The sequence below is a fragment of the Artemia sp. Qi Xiang Cuo genome, chromosome 11, assembly GCF_049724085.1.
Source record: "Artemia sp. Qi Xiang Cuo chromosome 11, ASM4972408v1, whole genome shotgun sequence".
In the NCBI taxonomy this organism is placed as follows: Eukaryota; Metazoa; Arthropoda; class Branchiopoda; order Anostraca; family Artemiidae; genus Artemia; species Artemia sp. Qi Xiang Cuo.
In genome coordinates this window covers 17,136,835-17,158,141 of record NC_142804.1, presented here as the reverse complement: position 1 = coordinate 17,158,141, position 21,307 = coordinate 17,136,835, and the positions used below count along the sequence as shown (strand labels likewise).

At 36.6% G+C, this 21,307-nt stretch overlaps 1 protein-coding gene across 1 annotated transcript in view; it reads left to right on the top strand.

Moving 5' to 3' along the window:
* The first annotated feature begins 8,358 nt into the window (after positions 1-8,358).
* The window catches only part of LOC148946708 (protein SSUH2 homolog), a 44,083-nt gene continuing 31,134 nt past the window's right edge, over positions 8,359-21,307 (top strand). The window contains exons 1-3 of the mRNA XM_089097091.1: positions 8,359-8,488; positions 11,126-11,286; positions 14,601-14,786. Of these exons, the coding sequence (XP_088953217.1) occupies positions 8,475-8,488; positions 11,126-11,286; positions 14,601-14,786 (361 nt within the window). The 5' untranslated portion in view covers positions 8,359-8,474. The remainder of the gene's footprint in view (positions 8,489-11,125; positions 11,287-14,600; positions 14,787-21,307) is intronic.

The following is a 21,307-nucleotide window of genomic DNA, read 5'->3' as shown; positions in this document are numbered from 1 at the left end:
GACGTTATGACCTTCTTCTTTTGCAGTTATGACCTTCAGTGTTTTATTTCATGGCAATTTTTATTGTGTTTAATTTGCATGTTATACCACGATGATATTGGAATATCATCTTGGGATCTTTTTTCCTTCTTTAATTTTTTCTTCTTGTTTAATGAATTGTTAAAATTGAATTGCGTTTATTTTTTTGCGCAATAACCTTTTTTGTTTATGTATAGTTTTCTTTGCAATAATATTTTCATTTAAGCAATTATAAGAAAATAATGAGAATTCTAACGGAAATCCCTGGGGCAGCTTGAAATTTAAAAAGGCTCTCATGGCCCCCAGTGCGCACTACGAAGATCCTCAGAGAAATCGTATTGAAGCAAAAGTTTATTAATGCAAATAGTTACAAATAATACAAATCGTTACAATAAAATTTCAACTCTAGCCAGCAGAAAGCAGAGTTCAATGTGTTGGCTTAACAAATGTGTAACTGAAGAGAAACAGAAAGTAATATGAATATCTTCAGACAAATGAAGAAAAAAAGAGCTAAAAGGTAAAGAAAAGAAGAAGACAAAAGTGTCGGGGCCACCCCAGCGCGAGCATAATTCAAACCAAAGTTTAAACTAAATCAATCTTTTTTCAAGTCCCCACGCCCTGAAAAAGAATCATCTTCAAAACAGATTTTTTTTTTTATTAGGTGAACGATTCTCTGGGAGGATTTTGTGCAGATTAAATTAATCTGCAGTATAGGGGATTTGGTACCCCCCGGAAAATAATCTCCGTGGAAAATAAGGCCTTCCAAATTTGAAAATTTTATTTGAGCTTTGTTTTTTTTTGTTTTCCGTAGAGGGAAGGAATTTTGGTGCTTGTGTATTATACGCCACTCACTTAAGTTTACGCTGTGTAAAACTAGAGAACAAACCGGTTTCTTCGTTAGTTTCTTTCAGCTTAGCGTGAGACAAGACAAAGACGAGTGACAGAATAGATGGTAAATATACAATTTGGGCTATATTTTTGCACAAAGGGGGGGGGGTAAAGTATTTTGACAGTTTGAAGTCAAAAAACAATTCTTAGTTCACAGTATCCAGAATTATTGTACCTAAGACATTTAGCATGCAGACCCGCTATACTGTACTCCCCCCCCCCTAATGCGCAAATATATAGCCCGAATTTGTTTAAAAAGTAACGCAGAAACCGGTTTGCTCTCGAGTTTTACACATTGTACACATTGAGAGCCGGATATCCCGGTATTATTTAAAAATGATCAGAAATTAAATTCAAACAACGAGTTTTTCAACTGAAAGTAAGGAGCACCATCAAATCTTAGAACGAACAGAAATTATTACGTATATGAAAAGTGTTGCCTCCTCCTCAAGACCTCGCTCTTTACGCTAAAGTTTTTTTTTAATTTTAAAACAAAGCTTATTATTCTAATGAAACGGCCATTGTGTTTCAGGAATCGTTCTTAATATAAAGAATTAAGACAAAAAATCAAAAATTTCGCGTCAAGGGCAAGGTCTTGTGGAAGGTGCAACTCCTTTCATATGCGTAATAATTTCTGTTCGTTCTAAGTTTTGATGTTGCTCTTTACTTTCGGTTGAAAAATTTCTTTTTTTCTATTTAATTTCTGATTGTTTTTAAGTAATACCGCGAAATCTGGGTCTCTCTCTATGAAAAATTCCGGTACTTGTGTATTATACGCCACTCACTGAAGCTTACGATGCGTAAAACTCGAGAACAAACCGGTTTCTTTGTTAGTTTTTTCGTTACTTTAGAAACAAATTTGGACTATATAATTTGCACATTGGGGGGGGGGGATAAAGTATAGCGGGTCTGTATGCAAAAGGTGTTTGGTACAGTTATTCTGCATATTATGAAGTAAAAATTGTTTTCAACCTTCAAACTGTCCAAATACTTTACCTCCCTCCTCCCTTATGTGCAAATATATAGCCCAAATTATATATTTCCTCTTTGTCCTGTCTCAGTTGTCTCACGCTGAGCTGAAAGAAACTAACGAAGAACCGGTTTGTTTCTCGAATTTTACACAGCGTAAACTTGAATGAGTGGCGAACAATACACAAGTACCAAAATTCCTTCCCCGTACGGAAGAAAAAACTCAAATAAAATTCTCAAATTTCGAAAGCCTTATTTTCCACGGGGGGGGGGGGGGTTAAACGTCGGCCACCCTGACACTCATAAAGAGTAACTGGGGAATAAACATACTCGAATTTTCAGATGGCGGGGGATATTTTTCATATAAATGAGGTGGAAATTCTGGAGAATCAAGTGTAATATATAATAATAATAATTCATTTATATCCAATTTTAGACAAAACAAGGGGAGTAAAGTACACTAAAAAGAAAGAAAAAGCAAATACAGAGACGCATCGACAGCTTAAACCTTTATCTCAAACAAAAATACACGGATAATATTATGGTGTGGACCTAGGGACACAAGGGCATGTCTTGTTAAATTAGCACTAAAAGCAATTCAAACGATTGAGTATTGTTGGTAGAAACATACTTCTCAATAATACATGTATTATGATATGGAGTGGGAAGTTACAACAAAAATGTGCAATATCTAAAATAAGCGATACGGATCTTGCGCGAATCTTTCTTATTCAATAACTAATACATACCGCTTAAAAACAAGACAGAATGATCACAATATGTGGAACACATTTGAGCGAAAGCTCGGCGTGAATATTTACCACGGTTAGATACAATTTTCGCCTATCCAATCTTCAGCTTTTCTTTAACATGTCTCAGAATTTGGAGTCGCAAAAAGGGAGTGTAGAACAATTATAATCCCTAACCACTGTAAATTCGCAACATTACGAATTACTGAGGATCCACGGGACAGATTGCAAGCTGATGATTCGGGCTTGAAAACTAAATACTCGCATTTATCAACATTCAAAGACAGACCAACATTCTGAAACATAATAGAAATATGTTGCACAGATAATGCCAAAATAGACTTGGTCCGGCTTAAAACTAGCAGGTCGTCCGTGTGTGCAATATAAGACACATCAGATAAATTATAAAATACGAAGGCCTGATTCCTGATAATATATTATAAATGCAAGCATTAAATAGATAAGGCGATAACACTCCACCCTGTCGTACTCCAGATTGAATTGGTATATTACTGTAGAACCCTGTACGTGATTTCAAACGAATTACTAAAGCAAAATTTAAGTGCGTGTATAACAGAAGGGTTCAATCCAAACTCTGACAAAGAGTGCCACGCTTATGCATGGCAAATACTGTGGAAAGCTTTAGACAAATCTAAAGAGCAAATGTGTAATTCATAACCTTTAGACTGGGCATCATAAAGAATTAAAGCTAAAACCTTATGTACATGTTGGCACCTAATACAAGGTTGAAACCCAAATTGGTTTTGAGTCTTTCGCAGTTCGTTCAATAATATATGAGAGCAGAACATATTCAAAAAACTTACCAATATTGCATGCAACAGTGATAGACCTATATGAACTGCAATCAAAAGGATCTTTCCCACGTTTAAGAGTAGAAGTTACCATCCCGCAAATAAAGGAATCAGGCACCATTGACAAACATAAACAGAACTGAAAAAGTAACTGGAGCTGAGTGACTAGTGCCGGACATTCACAACGTAAATGACAATGAACAGTGATAGAAACTAAGCACTGAAAATGATAACAAAAACTATACTCAATCTTACTAGAAATATTTTTAGAATGCCTAAGCCGAGACGAACCTGGTATAACATCACTGGTCCCTAATAAATCAAATTTAGAGGCATTATGACTTCCTTCCAATTGTACTGCCCTTTTAGGGAACACAGCAAACCATTATAACGAACCGACCGAAGATACCGATTAAACTCCGCTTTTGTCTTACTTTTTATATCAAACACTTGGCCTCGCAAGAGCCGCCCACGCGCAAATCAGATGCAAAGCCAGAGTTTAGCAAGATTTTTGACGGCTTTAAGACCGGGGTCTTCTTTCCAAATCGGACATCGAGTTGTGAGTTTAACGCTGAAAAGGGGGACAGCCACTTCATCAGCTTGTTTCATGCACTCAGCTAAGCGACGGTAATAAACATTCAGTTTCACTCTGGCTTTTGGTGATAAAACACTCGGGCACAGTATATCAAAACGGATCTTGACGCAAGACAACAGAGCTGTTAGGGTAAAAATATATAATGACCAATTGGCTTTGCTCCACTCATGTTTCATACACCAGTTTTTATTATTAGTAACACAAAGATCATTAGGTGGATCAGTAGTTAATATCACAGCAAGAGAGAGGGGAGGTGGTCAAAATCTCTTTTCTCTTCGTCAACTGAAAACGCTTAGCCTGAGGTTTACAATCCTCCCCTATCCTATATTTCCCCCTCCCAGGCCCGTTAATGTTTTTTCATTAATCGTCCGTTGACTAACAAAATTAGCAGGCTATTTCAACATCATAGAGGGTTGTTTAAGTTATCACTTAAAAGATAATTTTTGTTTAAGTAATTTCTGTAAATTTGTCTTGGTAACGCCGTCATAAAGTGCCATATGGCACTTCTAGGTGCAATGCCTGGAGTGTAAAAAATAGTTGGAATGAAATGGGTGTCATCATAATCTTCACGGTCGAAAACCTTAAACTTAAGTTTTACAATTGTCCCTCTTGAATACTCTCCCTCCCATCCCCCTAGTAAATTTCGTAAGTTGTGGGCTGACTAGCAAATGTAGCAGTCTATTTCAACATCGTATAGATCTGTTTAATGGCTCACTTAAAGCTCTTGACCATATCTATGTCTCGATAACTCGGTCATAAAGTGCCATCCACAACCAAAAATGGTATTTTTTATTGGAAATTCTGGAGTAGAAATGCTGGGAAGCATGAAAAGGGAAGAATATAAATCTACATGGTCAAAACTATTAACCAATGATTTAAGATTACTACTTTTCTGTACTATCCCTGTCAGTGTTCTTAAAAACCTAGCAAATAGCAAACACCAACCCAGAGTAAATGATAGTTCATAAACGATGTTAAAAAAAAAAATGTCTAGTCAGAAAAATGGCCGTTTATAACCATTCAGAAATGGCTACATACTCAGGCTGAGTCGTAGTAGCATGACAGATATATCAAGGCCTGTTAGGTTAGAGTATCAGGCCAGTAATAACGGGTAAGTTTTTTTTCTTTTTTTTTTAACTTGAGATACAAAGGTTAAAATTTTCCCGGCCTTGTTTATATTACTTGAAAAATTAGTAAAAATTCAAGGAAAAGTATACGAAGTTGGTCAGGAGCCCAGCCAAGTTTGGTGCTCACCTCTCTCAATCCCCCGAAATGTCTGAGAAGTTATAAGAATGTATTCTATTTTTGCCTTGAAAAAGTACAATAGTAGTAACAAATTATTTGAATAGTTGACTCAACAATAAATGGGGCAGGGTAAGCAAGTGAAGGGAGGCACTTCGATGCAGACTCATTTTCTCGTGCCAAAACCCTCAAGATTTTTGCACTTTTCCCGATAATGTCTTACATTTTCATTCTAATTTGTCTATTGTGTGTATTTAATTCATATCGCGTCTTCTAAAATTCTAGACTCCCTCTGGAAATATTCCTGTACAATATCTCACCCATCCATTCCTCATTTGTGTACAATATACACTTATTCCTGTACAATGAGCAAAAGATCCCTGTACAATCCCCTTGAAGGTATGTAACAAGGGAGAGGGGATTGAATCCACGGCCCCCGCCAAAGAAACAATCAATAGTCTTGATTTTTTCATCCCCCCCCCCCCTCGTCACCATTCTTTTTAAACATATTCATGGCACCTCTAAATATCAATATTACTACCGAAATGGTTTCCGAGAGCTTCGTTGTTGAATATTTTATGCTCAGAAATGAAATAGTGATTGTGGTAATCTATCAACCTCCGTCATTTAGAAAGTTAGACTTTTTCGAGCAAACTGCAAAACATGTTAAGTGTCGAATTTCCGATTGCCGTTTATGGTTCTTGGTGAAGTCATCCTCAATTTAATGGACATTCTCCCATCTACTCAGCAAGAAGTTGACAGGCATGTCTTGCACTTTTTTTAGGGGTATACGCTATAAGCCCAGTGTGTTTTATTCACACTCCAGTATAGAATTTCTTTTTTTTCGACAATATTTTGGTACCTGATCCATGCGAAGCTACATTCGTGGATATGCAAGATTTTTCAGATCAGGGTATTATAATGTCTGATTTCAGAATACAAAGATTAGTCACTAAAAGTGATTCTATAAAAAGAAGAAATTACTCACAAATAGACATAACAAGGCTAAAATCAAAGCTTAGCAGTATTGACTGGAGTGAAATTATTAGAGAAGATTGGAAATAATCGCTTTATAATATATTATATGAATATTTGGACCTTTGTTGTCTTCATAAAACTTTATACCTGGAAAGACTCATTAAAATTGCTTTGTTAAAATTCATTCAGGAAAAAGGAAATCGACAAGATAAGCTACCCTTTGGACCCTAATACAGAGTGTTTGGAGGCCTATAAAAATTTGCTAGCCAACATTCATAATATATGTGAAAAATACTGTTATAAAAATTCACTTAAGGAATAAAAGTCACCTCAAACTACTGGGAATTTAATAATATAAAAAACTGGAACTAAAAATAAGATATCGCACCCATAACTGATTATAAATAAAAGTGATATTGAATTGAAAGAAAAAAGTAGCATTGTTGAACATTTTTGCTACCATTTTTCTGATATTAATTAAAAAACTTTTTCAACAAAATAAGTTATTCAAAAAAAAGTGAAGAACTCCATTAAGCCAAAAATGAGCAAAAATTAAATCAAATAATCTACCAAGTATGAAAATACCACAAATCAGCATCGATAAATAGAAGTAGCCGAAAACGAACATATATTATAATAAATAGCCAATTCAATCTCGAAATGAGCAGAAATTTACATGAGTTGGGCTCAAAACCCCTATGACTTCCCAAGGCCAGACAAAATTTAGACTTTACTGAAAAAAATACAAATGAATTTACATTGTCAATTTGATTTACGTATACTGATATTTAGTAATCAAAATGTTGATATTATTTGATTTATTAAAGTTATAAAAGTAAAAACATTTATATTTTTTTCAGTGAGGCCTTGAGAAGGCATAGGGGTTTTGCGCCCAACTTATGTTAATTTCTGCTCGTTTTGAGTTTGACTCGGTTAATTATTGTAATATCTGTTCGTTTGGGGTTTCATTGGGAGCACTTCAAATTTTTTGTTCAAAGTATTAGACCGTGAAATTTCGATGTTGTAATAGAGCAATTCAAAATCGCACCTCTTCGGCTTTTGCTAGGAAGTCGAGAGTGTAAAGGAATAAACCTACAAGGAATAATACATTGTTTAGTGATAATTGACAAAAGTTTGCGCCGCTTTGCGGCAGAAAATAGCATTTCCACGCGACAGTTGGTACTGCGAGAGAAAAGCCGGTGTATTGTTGCTTTAAAGGCTCCACCCCCCCCCCCCCTTGTAATTTGGCTAACGAGTCCTTTATAATGACCTAAATATAGCAAAAGTTGAATATCACCAAGGTTCTAGGGATGAAACAAATTTAAGGAAGAAGGAAAGAATTTTTTGAGGTACTAAACTTTTGGTTACTATGGGTCGTGCTTCGTTCTTTACTAGGCTGCAGCTATCGCTGCAACCGTGATCTACTGTGCGTCTCAATATGATCATCCTTGCGAAGGAAAAGGAAACATAAAGAAGATTTAACCCACTTTAAAATGAGATTTTCCTTAATTTTCAAAATGGGGGGGGGGTATAAACTTCCAGGTCAGGGCTTCCCACCGTGACAAATCCATTGGCTTATTGCAGAATTTAAGCTTTTGTCCTTTTGGCCTTCCTTCGTCAAAATTCACTTTCTGCTGCAGAAATTGGCAGAAAAAGGCGATTTGTCGGGGCGATTTTTTTTTTTTTTTTTTTTTTAAGAGACCAGTTGTTTTCCGTTTCTGCCCAATATTCTACGACCTATAGTTCAACATGATTACCCTTGGTAAGAAAAGAAAAAGAAAAAAAGGGACACATTAGGACTACCATTCAAAAATAGAAATTTCCGGATTGTTCAGGGTTTGTATTCGTCCAGCTAAGGTTTTTGACAATGGTAAATTAATAGTGACTTTTATTTTCGATTGGACTTGCAATTGTCAAACAAATATCAATGGAAAAAACTCATCACGTTTTTCGCTCTGTTTGGCGATTGTTCGCTGCTACTAGGTCGCAAGTACTCTTACAATCAAATTTAGTTTAGCAATGCATTCCTTCCATTTTCAGATTTAGGTAAAATATTTTCTTTATTATATTTATCATTTTAGGATGCCTTATCACGTATACTTATCAGTCAAAGTTGGATTTGAAACATGGCAGTGTTCTTATCTTTACCGGAGTTCCATGATAAGAAAAACTAGGAGATCTTAATGTGTTAATATTAGCAACTTGGTTTTTGAGAAATTAAAGATGGAATCTAGTTGGTAAGTTTTATTTTCTTTTTACTTTCAATAAACTGGGGAATATGAACATTAAATGAAGGATTTGGTACAATTTTGTCCCAGAAGTTTCTGCTTTTTTTTAAAGGATTGAACACCTTTACGGAGGGGGAGGCTCAATAGCATAAGGGAGAATATTCGAGCAGCCCCAGCACCATATAAGAAGATCGGTGTCTCCAAAATTTCAAGTTGGAAAAATGACGTATATTTTATTTTTAAGTCATCAAGGAAGATTTGATTTGATTTTGGAAGATTTTATTGTCAAATAAATCTTTTTTGATATTGAAATGTCCCATATCTTCTCTAAGTGTATCTCCATGTCATCTTTAACTTAAATTTTGATAGAAATATTTATAACTTTTGATTTTGATATTTTTAAAAAACTATTTCCAAACGAAAATTTTTCGCAGAAAAGTAAGAGCCATAGTAAAATCTAAACGACCAAGAAAAGAAATCATATAAAAGGTAAAACAAAAGCGAAAAAAAATACTATGAATTAATCAATCAAACCTAAAACGAACAGTTTAATGAGCAACTTAAAACTAATAATCAGGCCAAATTTAAATCGAGGGGAAATTACCCCAAATAAGAGTGAGGCTGATATTCCTATTAACCCTTGAGAACCTAGAGTGCTATTCAAACTCTAAAAGTTTCGACAGATGCAATTCTGATAATCTGGATGCATATGGTGTCTTTTTATTTAAATCTGCCTCCTCCTTCTTAGCTCAACTTTTATACCCCCCCCCCCGCCCCTATCCCACAAAGAAATCACTAACTCGATACTACAGATACTTCCTGAGATGTTATATGGGCTATTTGGATTATCTTGTTAAACACAGCGTATTTTGGCTTACATTGATATTTCACCTTGTAATGCCGTAAGTGATAGGTTCGCTTGAGACAAAATTTTTAGCACCCCATTTCCCCTGGTGCCCCTCTAAGTCACAATTTGAGGCTTAATGCCTCCCCAAGCGCTCTCTGAGAGTTTCCACTTCAACCCTAAAGCTTTTCCAAAATATTGCAGATACGCTTTTTTTATAAGCCGGCAACACTTGGTATCTTTTGATTTATCTCGCTAATCAACCACGATTAGAATATTAGCCCAACAAGGGCTTACAGTGCAAAAATGTAGTTGGGCTGGAGACATTTTTTTTTTTTTTTGAAAACAAAAAATAATTGAGGCCTGCTTGACTCCACTATACGAGATTCGAGACTCACGTGACCCCCTTCAAAAAACTCCCTAAAAGTTTCAACTTTATCCCCCAAGTCGTTTTCAAGATATTAAAAATATCCAGTTTGGTAATCGTGATCCACATTGTTTTTTTATTCCATCTCCTCACTCCATCCAACTGAAAATTTAAGGTCTGCTTGGCTCCCTCTTCAACATTCTCTTAAGGTTTTCATTTGATCTACCCAGCCATTTATGAGATTTTATAGATGATTCATTTTGAATTTATTTTGAACAAAACCTCTTTGGATTTATTTTGGCATGCCTTTGGTTCCTGGGGTTTCAGTGCACCTTTGGGAAATTCTCGGAAATCCTGGTCTAGTCAGTAATCTCTTAAGAGTTTCAAGCTGATCGAACAACTAAGACCGAACATGCCCGCAGTTTCTACTAAAAAATAACTGTCAAAAGGGGATAATCACATAATTTAGGGCAATTGTTCCTAGGGTTGTGGGGAACATGCTGATCCTGGAGGAATACTCAAAAGAAATTCTGTCTATTTTAAACATTTTGGTGCAATATCATCAGGGTTATGGCGGTATTTGAAGATGAAAACAGACATGGGAGAGTAGTCCTGTCAGTTTCGGCCCTTCAAAAGAGTATTAAACTTTTCAGCATGAGTTGAGTATCTGAACTATAAAGAACTAAATTATGAACCTAATCGGATTATCTTTTGTACTGAACTGTTTTAGATTGCGCAATTAACTCTCTATGAAAAATCCAGGGGATTTAATTGTGGGGGATTTCTCACTTCATATAAAGTGAGTTATCATTTATCATAATGAATAACTTAGTTACATAACTGTATATTAATTGGTTATTGTCACCAGCAAGCCCCTTTGGATATTTTGTATTTTCTACGTGGTACTTAGCATTGGATATATTGGTATTATCGCTGATTAAAATTTTTTACATTTACTTTTGGTCAAGTTAGTGGTCTGATGAGGTAGTCAGCTGCAGACCAGTGGAGCTACCACCACCCATTGATAGCGTACATGTGATATCAAGGGAAGGCTGGATTGCAAACTCAAAAGTTACTTCGCAAAATGATTAGGTAGTCAGCTCAAGACTGGATCCGATCCGATAAATACATCTGCATCTGCATCCGATAAATTCTTTAGCGTTTCTGTGCTAAAGCATAATGTAAGAAAAGGGTAGACTATCGTACTAACTACCTTAGAGCATGAATTTCACCCTCCCCCCCCCCTGATCTTCCTTCTTCCTTCTAAACGTTATCGCTATCATTTAAAAAGGAACAAATTGGTATTCAAATTAAGAACCTCAAAGAAGATCTCATATCGTCTATGTTTGTTCTGAAAAGTTGTTCCCTTTCGTGCTTTTGGAATAGTATTAGCTCTGTAACTTTTGGAATAGTAGTCGTACCTTTAACATTTTAGGACCGATAGTGTTAATGAGCCGGTAGGAGAAGGCCAAATAGCAACCTTAGAAATCACAACACATACTGATGTGGCCGCCAGCTCAAGACCAGAGGAGTTAACACCGCCCATATTTCTGCAGCCGATGAATAAACTAAATCAAGAGACTCCGATTTTGCTAGGTTTGTTTTTTTGTTTTAAATTACTGTTATCAAGGAAAACTCTGCTGTCATTTCCCTTTTGTTTTTTTAATACTCAATGTTTCCCACTGTTCCCATTGTTGAAATAAAAAAATATATATCGAGATTCAGCTTTCACGCTTAAATAGATTGAAGCTCAATCTGCAGCTAGAGCAAAGGAGGAATGCTTGGGCAATGGCAACAGGGCAATTTGTGCCTTTAAAGTCACCTTTATAGCCATAATGCGTGGTGTCAGATTCGCCAAAAAAGTTTAATATGTATTAGTTCTTTTAACTAGGCTGAATAGATTTGTGTGTGTGAAGTTCTGACATGAATACTCCTTAAACATGAAAAGACATGGATTTTTGTAAATACCTGTATTTTCGCAAAAAGAGAAAACAAATGAAAATAAGGCGTCAAATCTATCGGAAAACAAAGTTTTATGGAAAATTGAGATTACACCATTCATATTGCGAGGGGCTAGACAGAATGGGACGACTCTAAGTGTTTCAATCAATGACTGACGGACGACTGAAGTGGACATACCTGTATTCTTGCTTGTTTCTATTAAACTATATTCAAAAAGAAACTAAACATCTTTTATTTCATATGAATACATAAGATTAATGGCTTATCTCTCTCTTACAGCTTCTTTTTGATCGGATTTGCTGTCCATCTAGAACCGAGATTCCCAAAATAGAAAGCAGGCCCCACCAGTGGGACATGGCAATAGTTGGTGGGTCATGAGCAGGATGTGCATCCTTCAGCTACCCATATTTTAGAGCCTTAATTTTGAAAAAAAATCATGTCAATGACGTCATATTCATATGCACTTAAAGAACAAAAAATACATGATAGTATTTATACATGCATAAAGGTTTTTTTATACAGACAACATTTATCATTGGCATAAAATATGTCTAGAGGCAGGGGCGTCGTTTGGGAATGGTAAGGGGGATGTTGTCCCCCCCCAAATAATGCGGAGAAAAAAATATTATACATCTCATGCCCTTTGACTATCTAGATATGGACCTCTCTTGCCCCCCCCCCCCCCAATAAAATGCTGGAGATTCGCCCCTGCCTAGAGGAGTATCCAAAAGAGCACCAAACTCATGTCCCTTTCAGCTTCCTCTTCCTGCAGGTGAATACACATGGGATTTTGATTATTAAAATTTAAATATCACGAGAGGGACATTAGGATTTTAGAAATGCCTAGGTGGGGCATGGCCCAAAATTGGTTGGGAACCACTTCTCTAAAAGAATGTGAAAAAAAAGTCGAATTTTCAACTAGAAGCAAGGCTAAATCACTAGGATCACAATAAAACAAAAGGTTGGAATGAAAAAAAAAGGATAATACTATTTTTTTAGTCAGGTTAATATACTGTAAACTTTCTTTTGTATGCAGCTGTGTAGAACAGAGCACGTGGATCTCATCAAAAATTTGTATTTTGACACTAATTTTTTTATTTATTAGTGAATTTTTAAATAGCAGAATTTGAAGAACTGCCTTGGAATGAGCCCCTTTCTTCTTTGTGTTCCAGTATTCTGTTGGAAGCTATATTTTTTTTTTTTTACATTTTAGTAAAAATCAGTATGCAAATAAGCTTTATTGAGTAGGGTACCACAATTTCTGTATTGCTGCACAGCCCTCTTTTAAGGATTCGAAAAAATCGAAACATAGTTTCCTCTTAACGGATTGCAGCTCCTTGTTTATAGTTGACCCTGACAACCCTAATCAATCAATCTAATTAAAATAAAGACAATAGGTCTATAAATAGTCCTAAAATGTTGTTTTATCCTATATAAAGTAACATTGACATTTAAGTACCAGAGGTAGGACAGATCCACAGAAATGGCTTGGGTATAGGGGTTCTCAAAGGAGGCACAGCTTTTGAAAAAAATCACTAAAAGTTGGTGAAATTATCACTAAGAGATTATTTTCTGAACGAAAACTGGACTGCTGTGATTTATCGTCAACGTGCCATGTGCACTCCGCCGCTGTGCTCCCTATTCACAGAAAAGTGATCTTAAAATAACACAGGAATTCCGTGGCTACTTATAAACTGGCAGATGTTTCCCAAGAATGGCAGCTGAGGGTTTGATATCACCTCTCTCGTTCATTTCTTGTGGCTCATCAGTAGCATTCTGTTCCTTGCTTCCACTATCCCTGAATTTTAAGGGATTTCCCCAAAAATCTAGCAAAAACGCTTGGGGCTAGACACGTCAAAGTTTTAAATCTGATCCTGGATTTGGCGATACTTGGGCCTTTTTTCAAGCTCTGTAATCAGTTTTCTTTCAGAAACTGAGATCAGACACTCATTAATACTCTAATTTTACCAATTACACTACTTAAATTAATTATTCTTATTATTACACTGAAAAAAGTGGCAATTGTCACCAAACGCTAAATGGCGTTTATAGTTGTGTCCGACACTAGTGCCAGTTTCCAGTCTTATTAGTTACCCTTGCTCTAGAATACCCCTGTTAAAGTTTATTCTTAATATCTAGAATTGTTTGAAAACGAAAATAACTTAGAGAATTGGAAACAGAACCCACTAGACATCGAAAAGAAGTGATTTCAGGTATGTAAAATGAACTGAAATCCAAAATGTGAAGTGAACTAGTTCCATTAAAGGTTAGATATTCACATTCAGGCCATGATTTACCAATAAACCTACTAGGCCTGGGCCTAGGGGCGAACAATGCCAGGAGCCACAACAAATTATCACTGAGTATTTTTTTTTTTCTTAACAAAAACTGGACTGCTGTGATTTATCGTCGAAGTGCCAGGTATATTGTGCCGCCGCGCTGCCTATTCACAGAAAAGTGATTTTAAAACAACACAGGAATTCAATGGCCACTTATGAAGTGTCAAATGTCTCCCAAGAATGGCACCTGAGGGTTCGGTATCATCTTTTTCTTTCGTTACTTTTGGCTCGTCAGTTGCGTTCTGTTCAGTTCTTCCACTATCCCCGAATTTTTGGGGATTTCCCCGAAAATCTTGCAAGAACGGAGCAGCAAAAACGCTTTGGCCTTAAGCGTCAAAGCTTTAAATCTCGCCCTGGTCTTAGAAAGTGTGTTTACAGGTCACTAGTTCTGACCTTACTTCAAATATGGGGTAGAATCCCAGTATTTCTAGGTTTAATCTCTGCTAAACTAATATAATGAAATATTTCATACATGGAAAACAAACCAGACTTAATTCCTTCATAAAACCCGTTCAGATTAAATTCCAAGTATAAATCTGATTCTTATTTAAGTGATTTTTAAATTTTGGTAACAACAATAGAGAAATCTGATAAACAAATTGATTTTAGGGCTGAGAGACGTCAATGCTGAAGCCTCTCCTCCCAGTTATGTAGAAGCAACACAGCCTATTATACCTGAAGGATATGCAGGGCTGCCATCTGCTTCTGATTCCTCCCAACATCCCAACGATGCAACTTCAACCTTGGAAAGAATGTCAAAAATAGCTGGATATCACAGCATTGGATTAAAACCTGGTAAACTTTTTTTTTTTTTTTTTTTTTGACCCATATTCTTTTGTTTTACATTTGTGATGGTTTATTCAAAAACAGTTTTACATGCCCTGTCAAGTAGATAACCTTCCTTGATGGGCCTTTCTATTTTCCTTTGCCTTATTTTGTATTTTTCTTACACACTAGCCTAAAAAAATTCACCATTGTCTCCTGAAAATATTCCAGTTTTACATTTATGTTGCATGATTAGAAGTCCTTTGGGACACATTTAGGAAACTAAAAGTAAAAGCTGCAAAACACTTATCACTTAAATTCTATGTTCTGTGGAGCATTTTGTGTTCTTTTATTAATGTGACTCTTATTATCCTGAATAGGGATTTTAAAATAAAGCATTTAAAAATGTTTCGATCAAGTTAAAAAAGTTTAAACAAAACTTTATTTATGGTTAATTAATTAAAAAAAAATTTAATGAAATCATTAAAGTTGGAGTAACAGGGGGAGCAGTGTTATTTTCTGTTTTCAGAAACTTTTATTTTATTTTCTATTTTTTGGACTTGCATTCCTTTAAGGTATAAGCAGCTCTTCTTGTCGGTGAACAGAGATAGACAATATTTGTTATATATTAATAGTCACACGGACATGATTTCACAAGAATCCGTGCCTCTCTCGTGGATAATTTTGGCAAACAGGCCGTGGTAACAAACTATGGGCCCTTTGGTAAAAGAAACCAAAAATTGTTATAAATATATATATATATACTTGAAATGAACTTGCTTTTGATAATTAACCGAAATGTGTAAAATTATTGATACAATTACAGTTGTCCTTGATACAGTTACATACAGATACTCGATACAATAGATACAGTTCCCCCGCTCCCCATTGACCATAATGAAAAAGATTAACTTTTTGCATAGCTGTGCTTTGACCCCCTCCCCCCTTGACCTTAATGCAAAAGATTAACTTTTGTTTTAGCTGTGCTTTGGTACTATTAATCTCCACTGAAAAAGTGCAAATAAAAACCCACATAAAAGGTATATAGCAACAAATAATAGAGGAAATAATTGTAAAAATATAATTTAGGCTTACTTGATAAATATATTGATAACTGTAAAAAAATTTTATTATCAGTCATCAAAACCCACATAACAGGCATATATCGACAAGTAATACAGGAAATCATAGGAAACACCTAATTTAGGCTTATTTGATAAATATATTCATAACTGTAATAACTTGATAACTGTTAAAAATTTTATAAAACTTTTATAAACATCTAAATATACTTGAAATGAACTTGCTTTTGATGATGAATCCAAATATGTAAAATTATTGCTTTTAAATTGACCAGCTAAGATTAATTAGCATGATAAAATTCATATAGTTTTAGAAAAGGGGAAAAATACCCTGGAAGAGAACCCCTATGAAAAACAGTGGTTACAAGATCCAATCTATAAAAATAACATATTTTGCATTTTTCGCGTTAAGATTGGTCATGAATACGTGGTTCTTTTTAAAGATAATAGTAGGCTAACTACCTCTTATTCGATTGGTTAGGTTACTTAATAATAGGTGTAATATCAAATATAGGCGTTTACTACGGTATTAATTTAATATATTGAAATTGAAAATTTTATTTAAGACATATTATGTATTACAGGTAATTACTTGGTAAAAAAAAAACTGTCTTCCTAATTTAGTAACTTAGACCTTTCTCATCCATCGAATCACCTAAGACAAAACAGTACATCCAACCCAATAGTCCAAAATCAAGTCCAAAATAGAGCAAAATCAGCATTAATAAACATAAATCACTGTCTCCAAACCAAGCCATAGCACCTTCAGTCTACAAAACATAATATCCCCCAAGTAATCACCACATATCAGGGCTCCTCAGATGAAAACTCATTGCCTATATATCTTTCGGCGCTTAAATTTCATTTCCCAGGCAAAATAGACATAGACATAGACATAGGTTTATTAAGATCGAACAGCGTAGCCATGGCTAATTTATGTCGTCTTTACAACAATATGAGAAGAAAAAAAAAATACAAATAACACTATAAAAACACTAACACGTGAATTCAAATAACACTAAGTCTTGTTGTATGCTTCAACGAAAAAGGGGACAAACGTGTTTTTGTAGCGGTTGGTCCTGCAGACAGGGGGTTGTAGCTTCGACTGGGATCTGGTTCTTTGGTTAACAGGAGCATCAGGTGGGAGGATCAGTCTGTGATGGGGCGAAGATAGCAGTGACTTGCCGAGGGACATGATCAGTGATAATCGTCTGTCGCTGAGAGATTCAAGGTTCAGTTCTTGCAAGAGTTTGTTGTAGTCGTCACTTCTGTTACTAACGATTATGTTAACAGCTCGTTTCTGCAAAGATTCAAGGTCATCGCAAAGGTAGTGGATGCTCTGGACAAAAGGTCCCCAGACAGCGACGGCATATTCGAGTAGAGGTCTCACATACGTAATATAGGCATTTTTTAGGCTTTGAGTGTCGCAGCCAAACCTGCGCATCAGGACTAGGGTCTGAAGTGATGCATTGCCAGCCTTAATAACCTTCTCCACGTGTTCGGTGAATGTGCAGTCCATCGATAATGTGACTCCGAGGATTTTTGCAGATTGAACAATAGGGAAAGGGACTTGCGGGAATTCCAGATCACGTTTTAAGGGGCAAAACCTGAGGATCGTTGATTTATCTGCATTCAGTGTCAACTTGTAACGTTCACAGTCCTCAGAGAAGGATGCCAGAAGGGTCTAGCTGAACTGACGTTCGATTACACCTTCTCTCACGAGGTATTTGAGGAAAAATGATAAATCGTCGACGAATTTGAGTCGCTCTTCGAAATTCTGAAGGAGGAAGTTGATGAGGGAGATAAATATGAAACCAGCAAGTCTTGTACCCTGAGGGGCTCCACAGGTAAATTTAGACCAGTATGAGATCAAGTCACCTTCAAACAATGGAAATACACACTGCATTCTGTCCTGAAGGAAGCTCATCACTAATGCAAGAGACCGCTTCTGTGCGCCCATTGCTCGCATATTTTTTGCTGCCGTAAGATGACAAATCAGGTCAAATGCCTTCCTGAAATCGGCGAGAGCTAGGTCGATGAAGGTACTGCCCTTGTCAAGCCACTTAAAGATAATGTCAACTAGGCGCACGAGGTATATCGAGGTATTGCAACCTTTGAGGCCGCCATACTGGTAACGGTCTATGTTTTCCCGCGTTTGCTTGAGCAATTCACGCAGGATGAATGACTCGGTGACTTTTGCAAAGGTAGATGTGATTGATATCGGTCGTAACTCGTTGCAAGATTTGGGTGTTTTAGTCTTCGGTATAACACGCACAAATGCGCGTTTCCAGCACGACGGGAAAGTTGACTGGGCGAAACATTCGCTGATGATGTGTCCAAGTGGCTTGGCAAGGAAAAGAGAGAACTCTCGTATTAACCTTATAGGTAGCTCTTCAGGAAAAGAGCTACTGGATGGACACAACTTGTTCAGCTCATTGAAAACTTGATACTCAACTATTTCGATTTCACCTTCGTCAGGGCATATTGACAGTAGATTCTCTATTTCAGTGTTAGTTGGGGCAGGAAAGGATGTACAAATGTCAGTAAAGTAATTGTTGACGTCATTTGCACTCACGAGTGACCCATCATCGTTCAGAATACGGATACTGGATGATACTGTTTTTCCAGCAATCTGCCTCACTAGACGGTGCCATTTACGGGGATCCTTTTTTATTTCAGGGTCCAAAAGGGATTTTCCAAAGGACTTTCTTGCCTCGCGACAAAGGCTAACGATTTTGTTTCTTAATAATCGTAACGACGTTGCGTCACCACTTGACTGCCTTACAGTGGTTTTTTCGCGAATCAGCTGTTTTATTTTTGGAGTGATCCAGGGCTTGTCAGATTCGCTCACGACAAATTGCTTTTCCGGGAAAACTTCTAAGTATTTCTCATAGAGTAGGGACTGAAATATTTCTGCTTTCCTGTTGACATCGCTTTCGTTGTATACTTCGCTAAAGCAGTGAGTACCGACCCACATTCCGTACGTATTAATAGCAGACTTCGTGATAGGTCTCCGGAGTACTTTTATTTTCTTAAGCTTCCTGATTTCACTTTTTGACTTCATCAGCAGAGTGTGATGGTCCGATTTGCCCAATGGCCCGTTCGAAGACACGTCTTTGTAATATGGAGCAAGGTTTGTAAGAATAAGGTCAAGGGTACTCCCGGTCACATGGGTGGGTATCTTGACCACTTGTGACATACCCAGCGTATTAGCAAGCCATTGTTTCTTTGTTTGGTTGAAGTCACCAGCTAATATGAAGCCCGGGCGGCTATATCGCTGACGTAATGTGTCTAACGTAGACTGAAGGTAGGATACCAACAGCCGTCTGTTCTTGGCGCTTTCAGGATAGTAGATACTTGCAATAATGATGCAAGAGACATCTCGTGGTAAATGTTTTGGCTTGCATAATGCCCAGATCGCTTCATGGCTAGGGTCATTGAAGTTATCGAAATATTTGCAGGGGATGTTATCGCGTACATACAGGGCAACACCTCCTCAAATCCTGTCTGTTCTAGTGTTCAAGAAAACCTTGTAACCAGCCATCCTTCCACTTGTTTCGTCGAGCTGCCATGTTTTGGTAATTGCGGCGATATGGATATTATTCTGACGTAGAATGACATCTAACTCATCTACTTTATTCGTTAGTGAGCGGACATTGCTCAGAAGGAAGTTGGGAAGTTGGTGTTTACAAGAGAGAACCTGCGGCGATAATACTGGAGGACAATCAGACCCGAAATCATTGGTAGGATCATTGTTGTCAGGGATCAGCCGGGGCGGTAGGCTCACGCGCGGGATTGAGACTAAACACCTCTCACGCTTAGGCTTTTGGCTGGCCAATCGTCCGTAGGTGACTAACACGTCAATCTTAAATTTCTTTCTGCCACCTCTGCGTCCTCTTCTTGTTCGCTTGCGAACGAAGGGAATGTCATCTATATTTTTATAAATTCTTAGTGTGACGAGTGTGGCTATGACAGATGGCGCCAAACCAGCAAAAGAAATGAAAGTACCTTTTTTGCATTGATCAATCCAGTTTTCAGCAGCAGCCTCAGTCACAAAGAATAGCACTATTAATACAGTTTTTATTAATACCACTTTCATCGCAAAGGGAGGAGTATTTCAAGGCACTGAACAAGTTAAACTAGGATAGAATGACTTGCAGCCTCAATGAGCGCGCCATGCCATAGAACTATATGGCATAACCCTATGTAGTGACCCCTGTGGAATATCTATGAACAAAACAATACCCGCAAAAATAAAAATATAACCCCAATAAATGTTCAAGCTTCCTTCCCGATCACTCATCTAAAACTAAATCAAAGTAAAAACATCGCAACTCTGAAAGAATATCCTTCATCCAGTAAAACTCCCCTAATTGCATAACCCTAACTGTCAGCCAAGCCATTTCACTTTCAAGCTCAATTTCTACAAACTGATTTCCAAACACCCTAAGTTACTCAGCATGTGTCGAAAGCAACCCTAAATTCCAAAATTATAAAGGGAAGAGAAAAAATATTCATCCAACAAGCTACCTCAAAATATCATTCAAAATATCTTGATAGTTTTTATTATATTTATTTAAAAGTGGATTATTTTGAAAACTAAGCTTTTTAAATTGCCAAGCAAGTTTATTGGTGGAAAAACCTCTTACGATTTTATAAAGGGAGTCTTTTATGCTGAATAAAACGCTAAAAAATATATAATAAATTTTTGTTATTAATATTTATTTTTTCACTTACCTCACCACTACAGTCATCTACGTTCTTATCTTAGTACTTTCTTACACAGAAAAAAAGATGATCCTGGTGTGTTCAATCTTATCAGCCCAAAGCACAAGATGATATTTATATTTAATACTTTTTATTTACTTATTTTTACAAAGGTCAATTTCTAGTTTTGGGTGCGTATAGACTAAGGCTTAAAATTTGTGTCGGAAGGATCAATAAAGTATAAGAAAAAGGGTCAAGAATTCGTAGTTTAAAAGTATAATTGAATGACTGTATACTATAGTAGCTTTCAAATAGGGAAAGAAGAGAATGATTCGAGGATTACCTCTGTTTTACTGGGCCCTTAAATTGTAGTTAATGGAGCTCAAAATCTGTTATAAACTAACAGTAAGGAAAAGCCAATTTTATAATGTTACAGTCAAGGCCGTATCCAGGGGGAGGGTTAGGGGGTTTGGACGCCCCCTTCCTCCCCCCTCCCAATATGCTTGTCTGACTCGTAAAAACGTAGCAAAATGTATATAAACAAATTTTGATGTGTTTTTTTTAAGTTTTTTTTTCGTAGCCCTCGTCCCTGAAAATCCTCATCCCATGAACATAAATCCTGGATACGGCCTGGTTACAGGGCATATATCAAGTTTGAATCCAGATTTGAATACCAAGATTTGTGCTGCGTAATACTGCTTTTTATTTGTATTCTAGGTCTACTCAGTAACTTACCACTCATTTGAAATATTAACTGTTCAG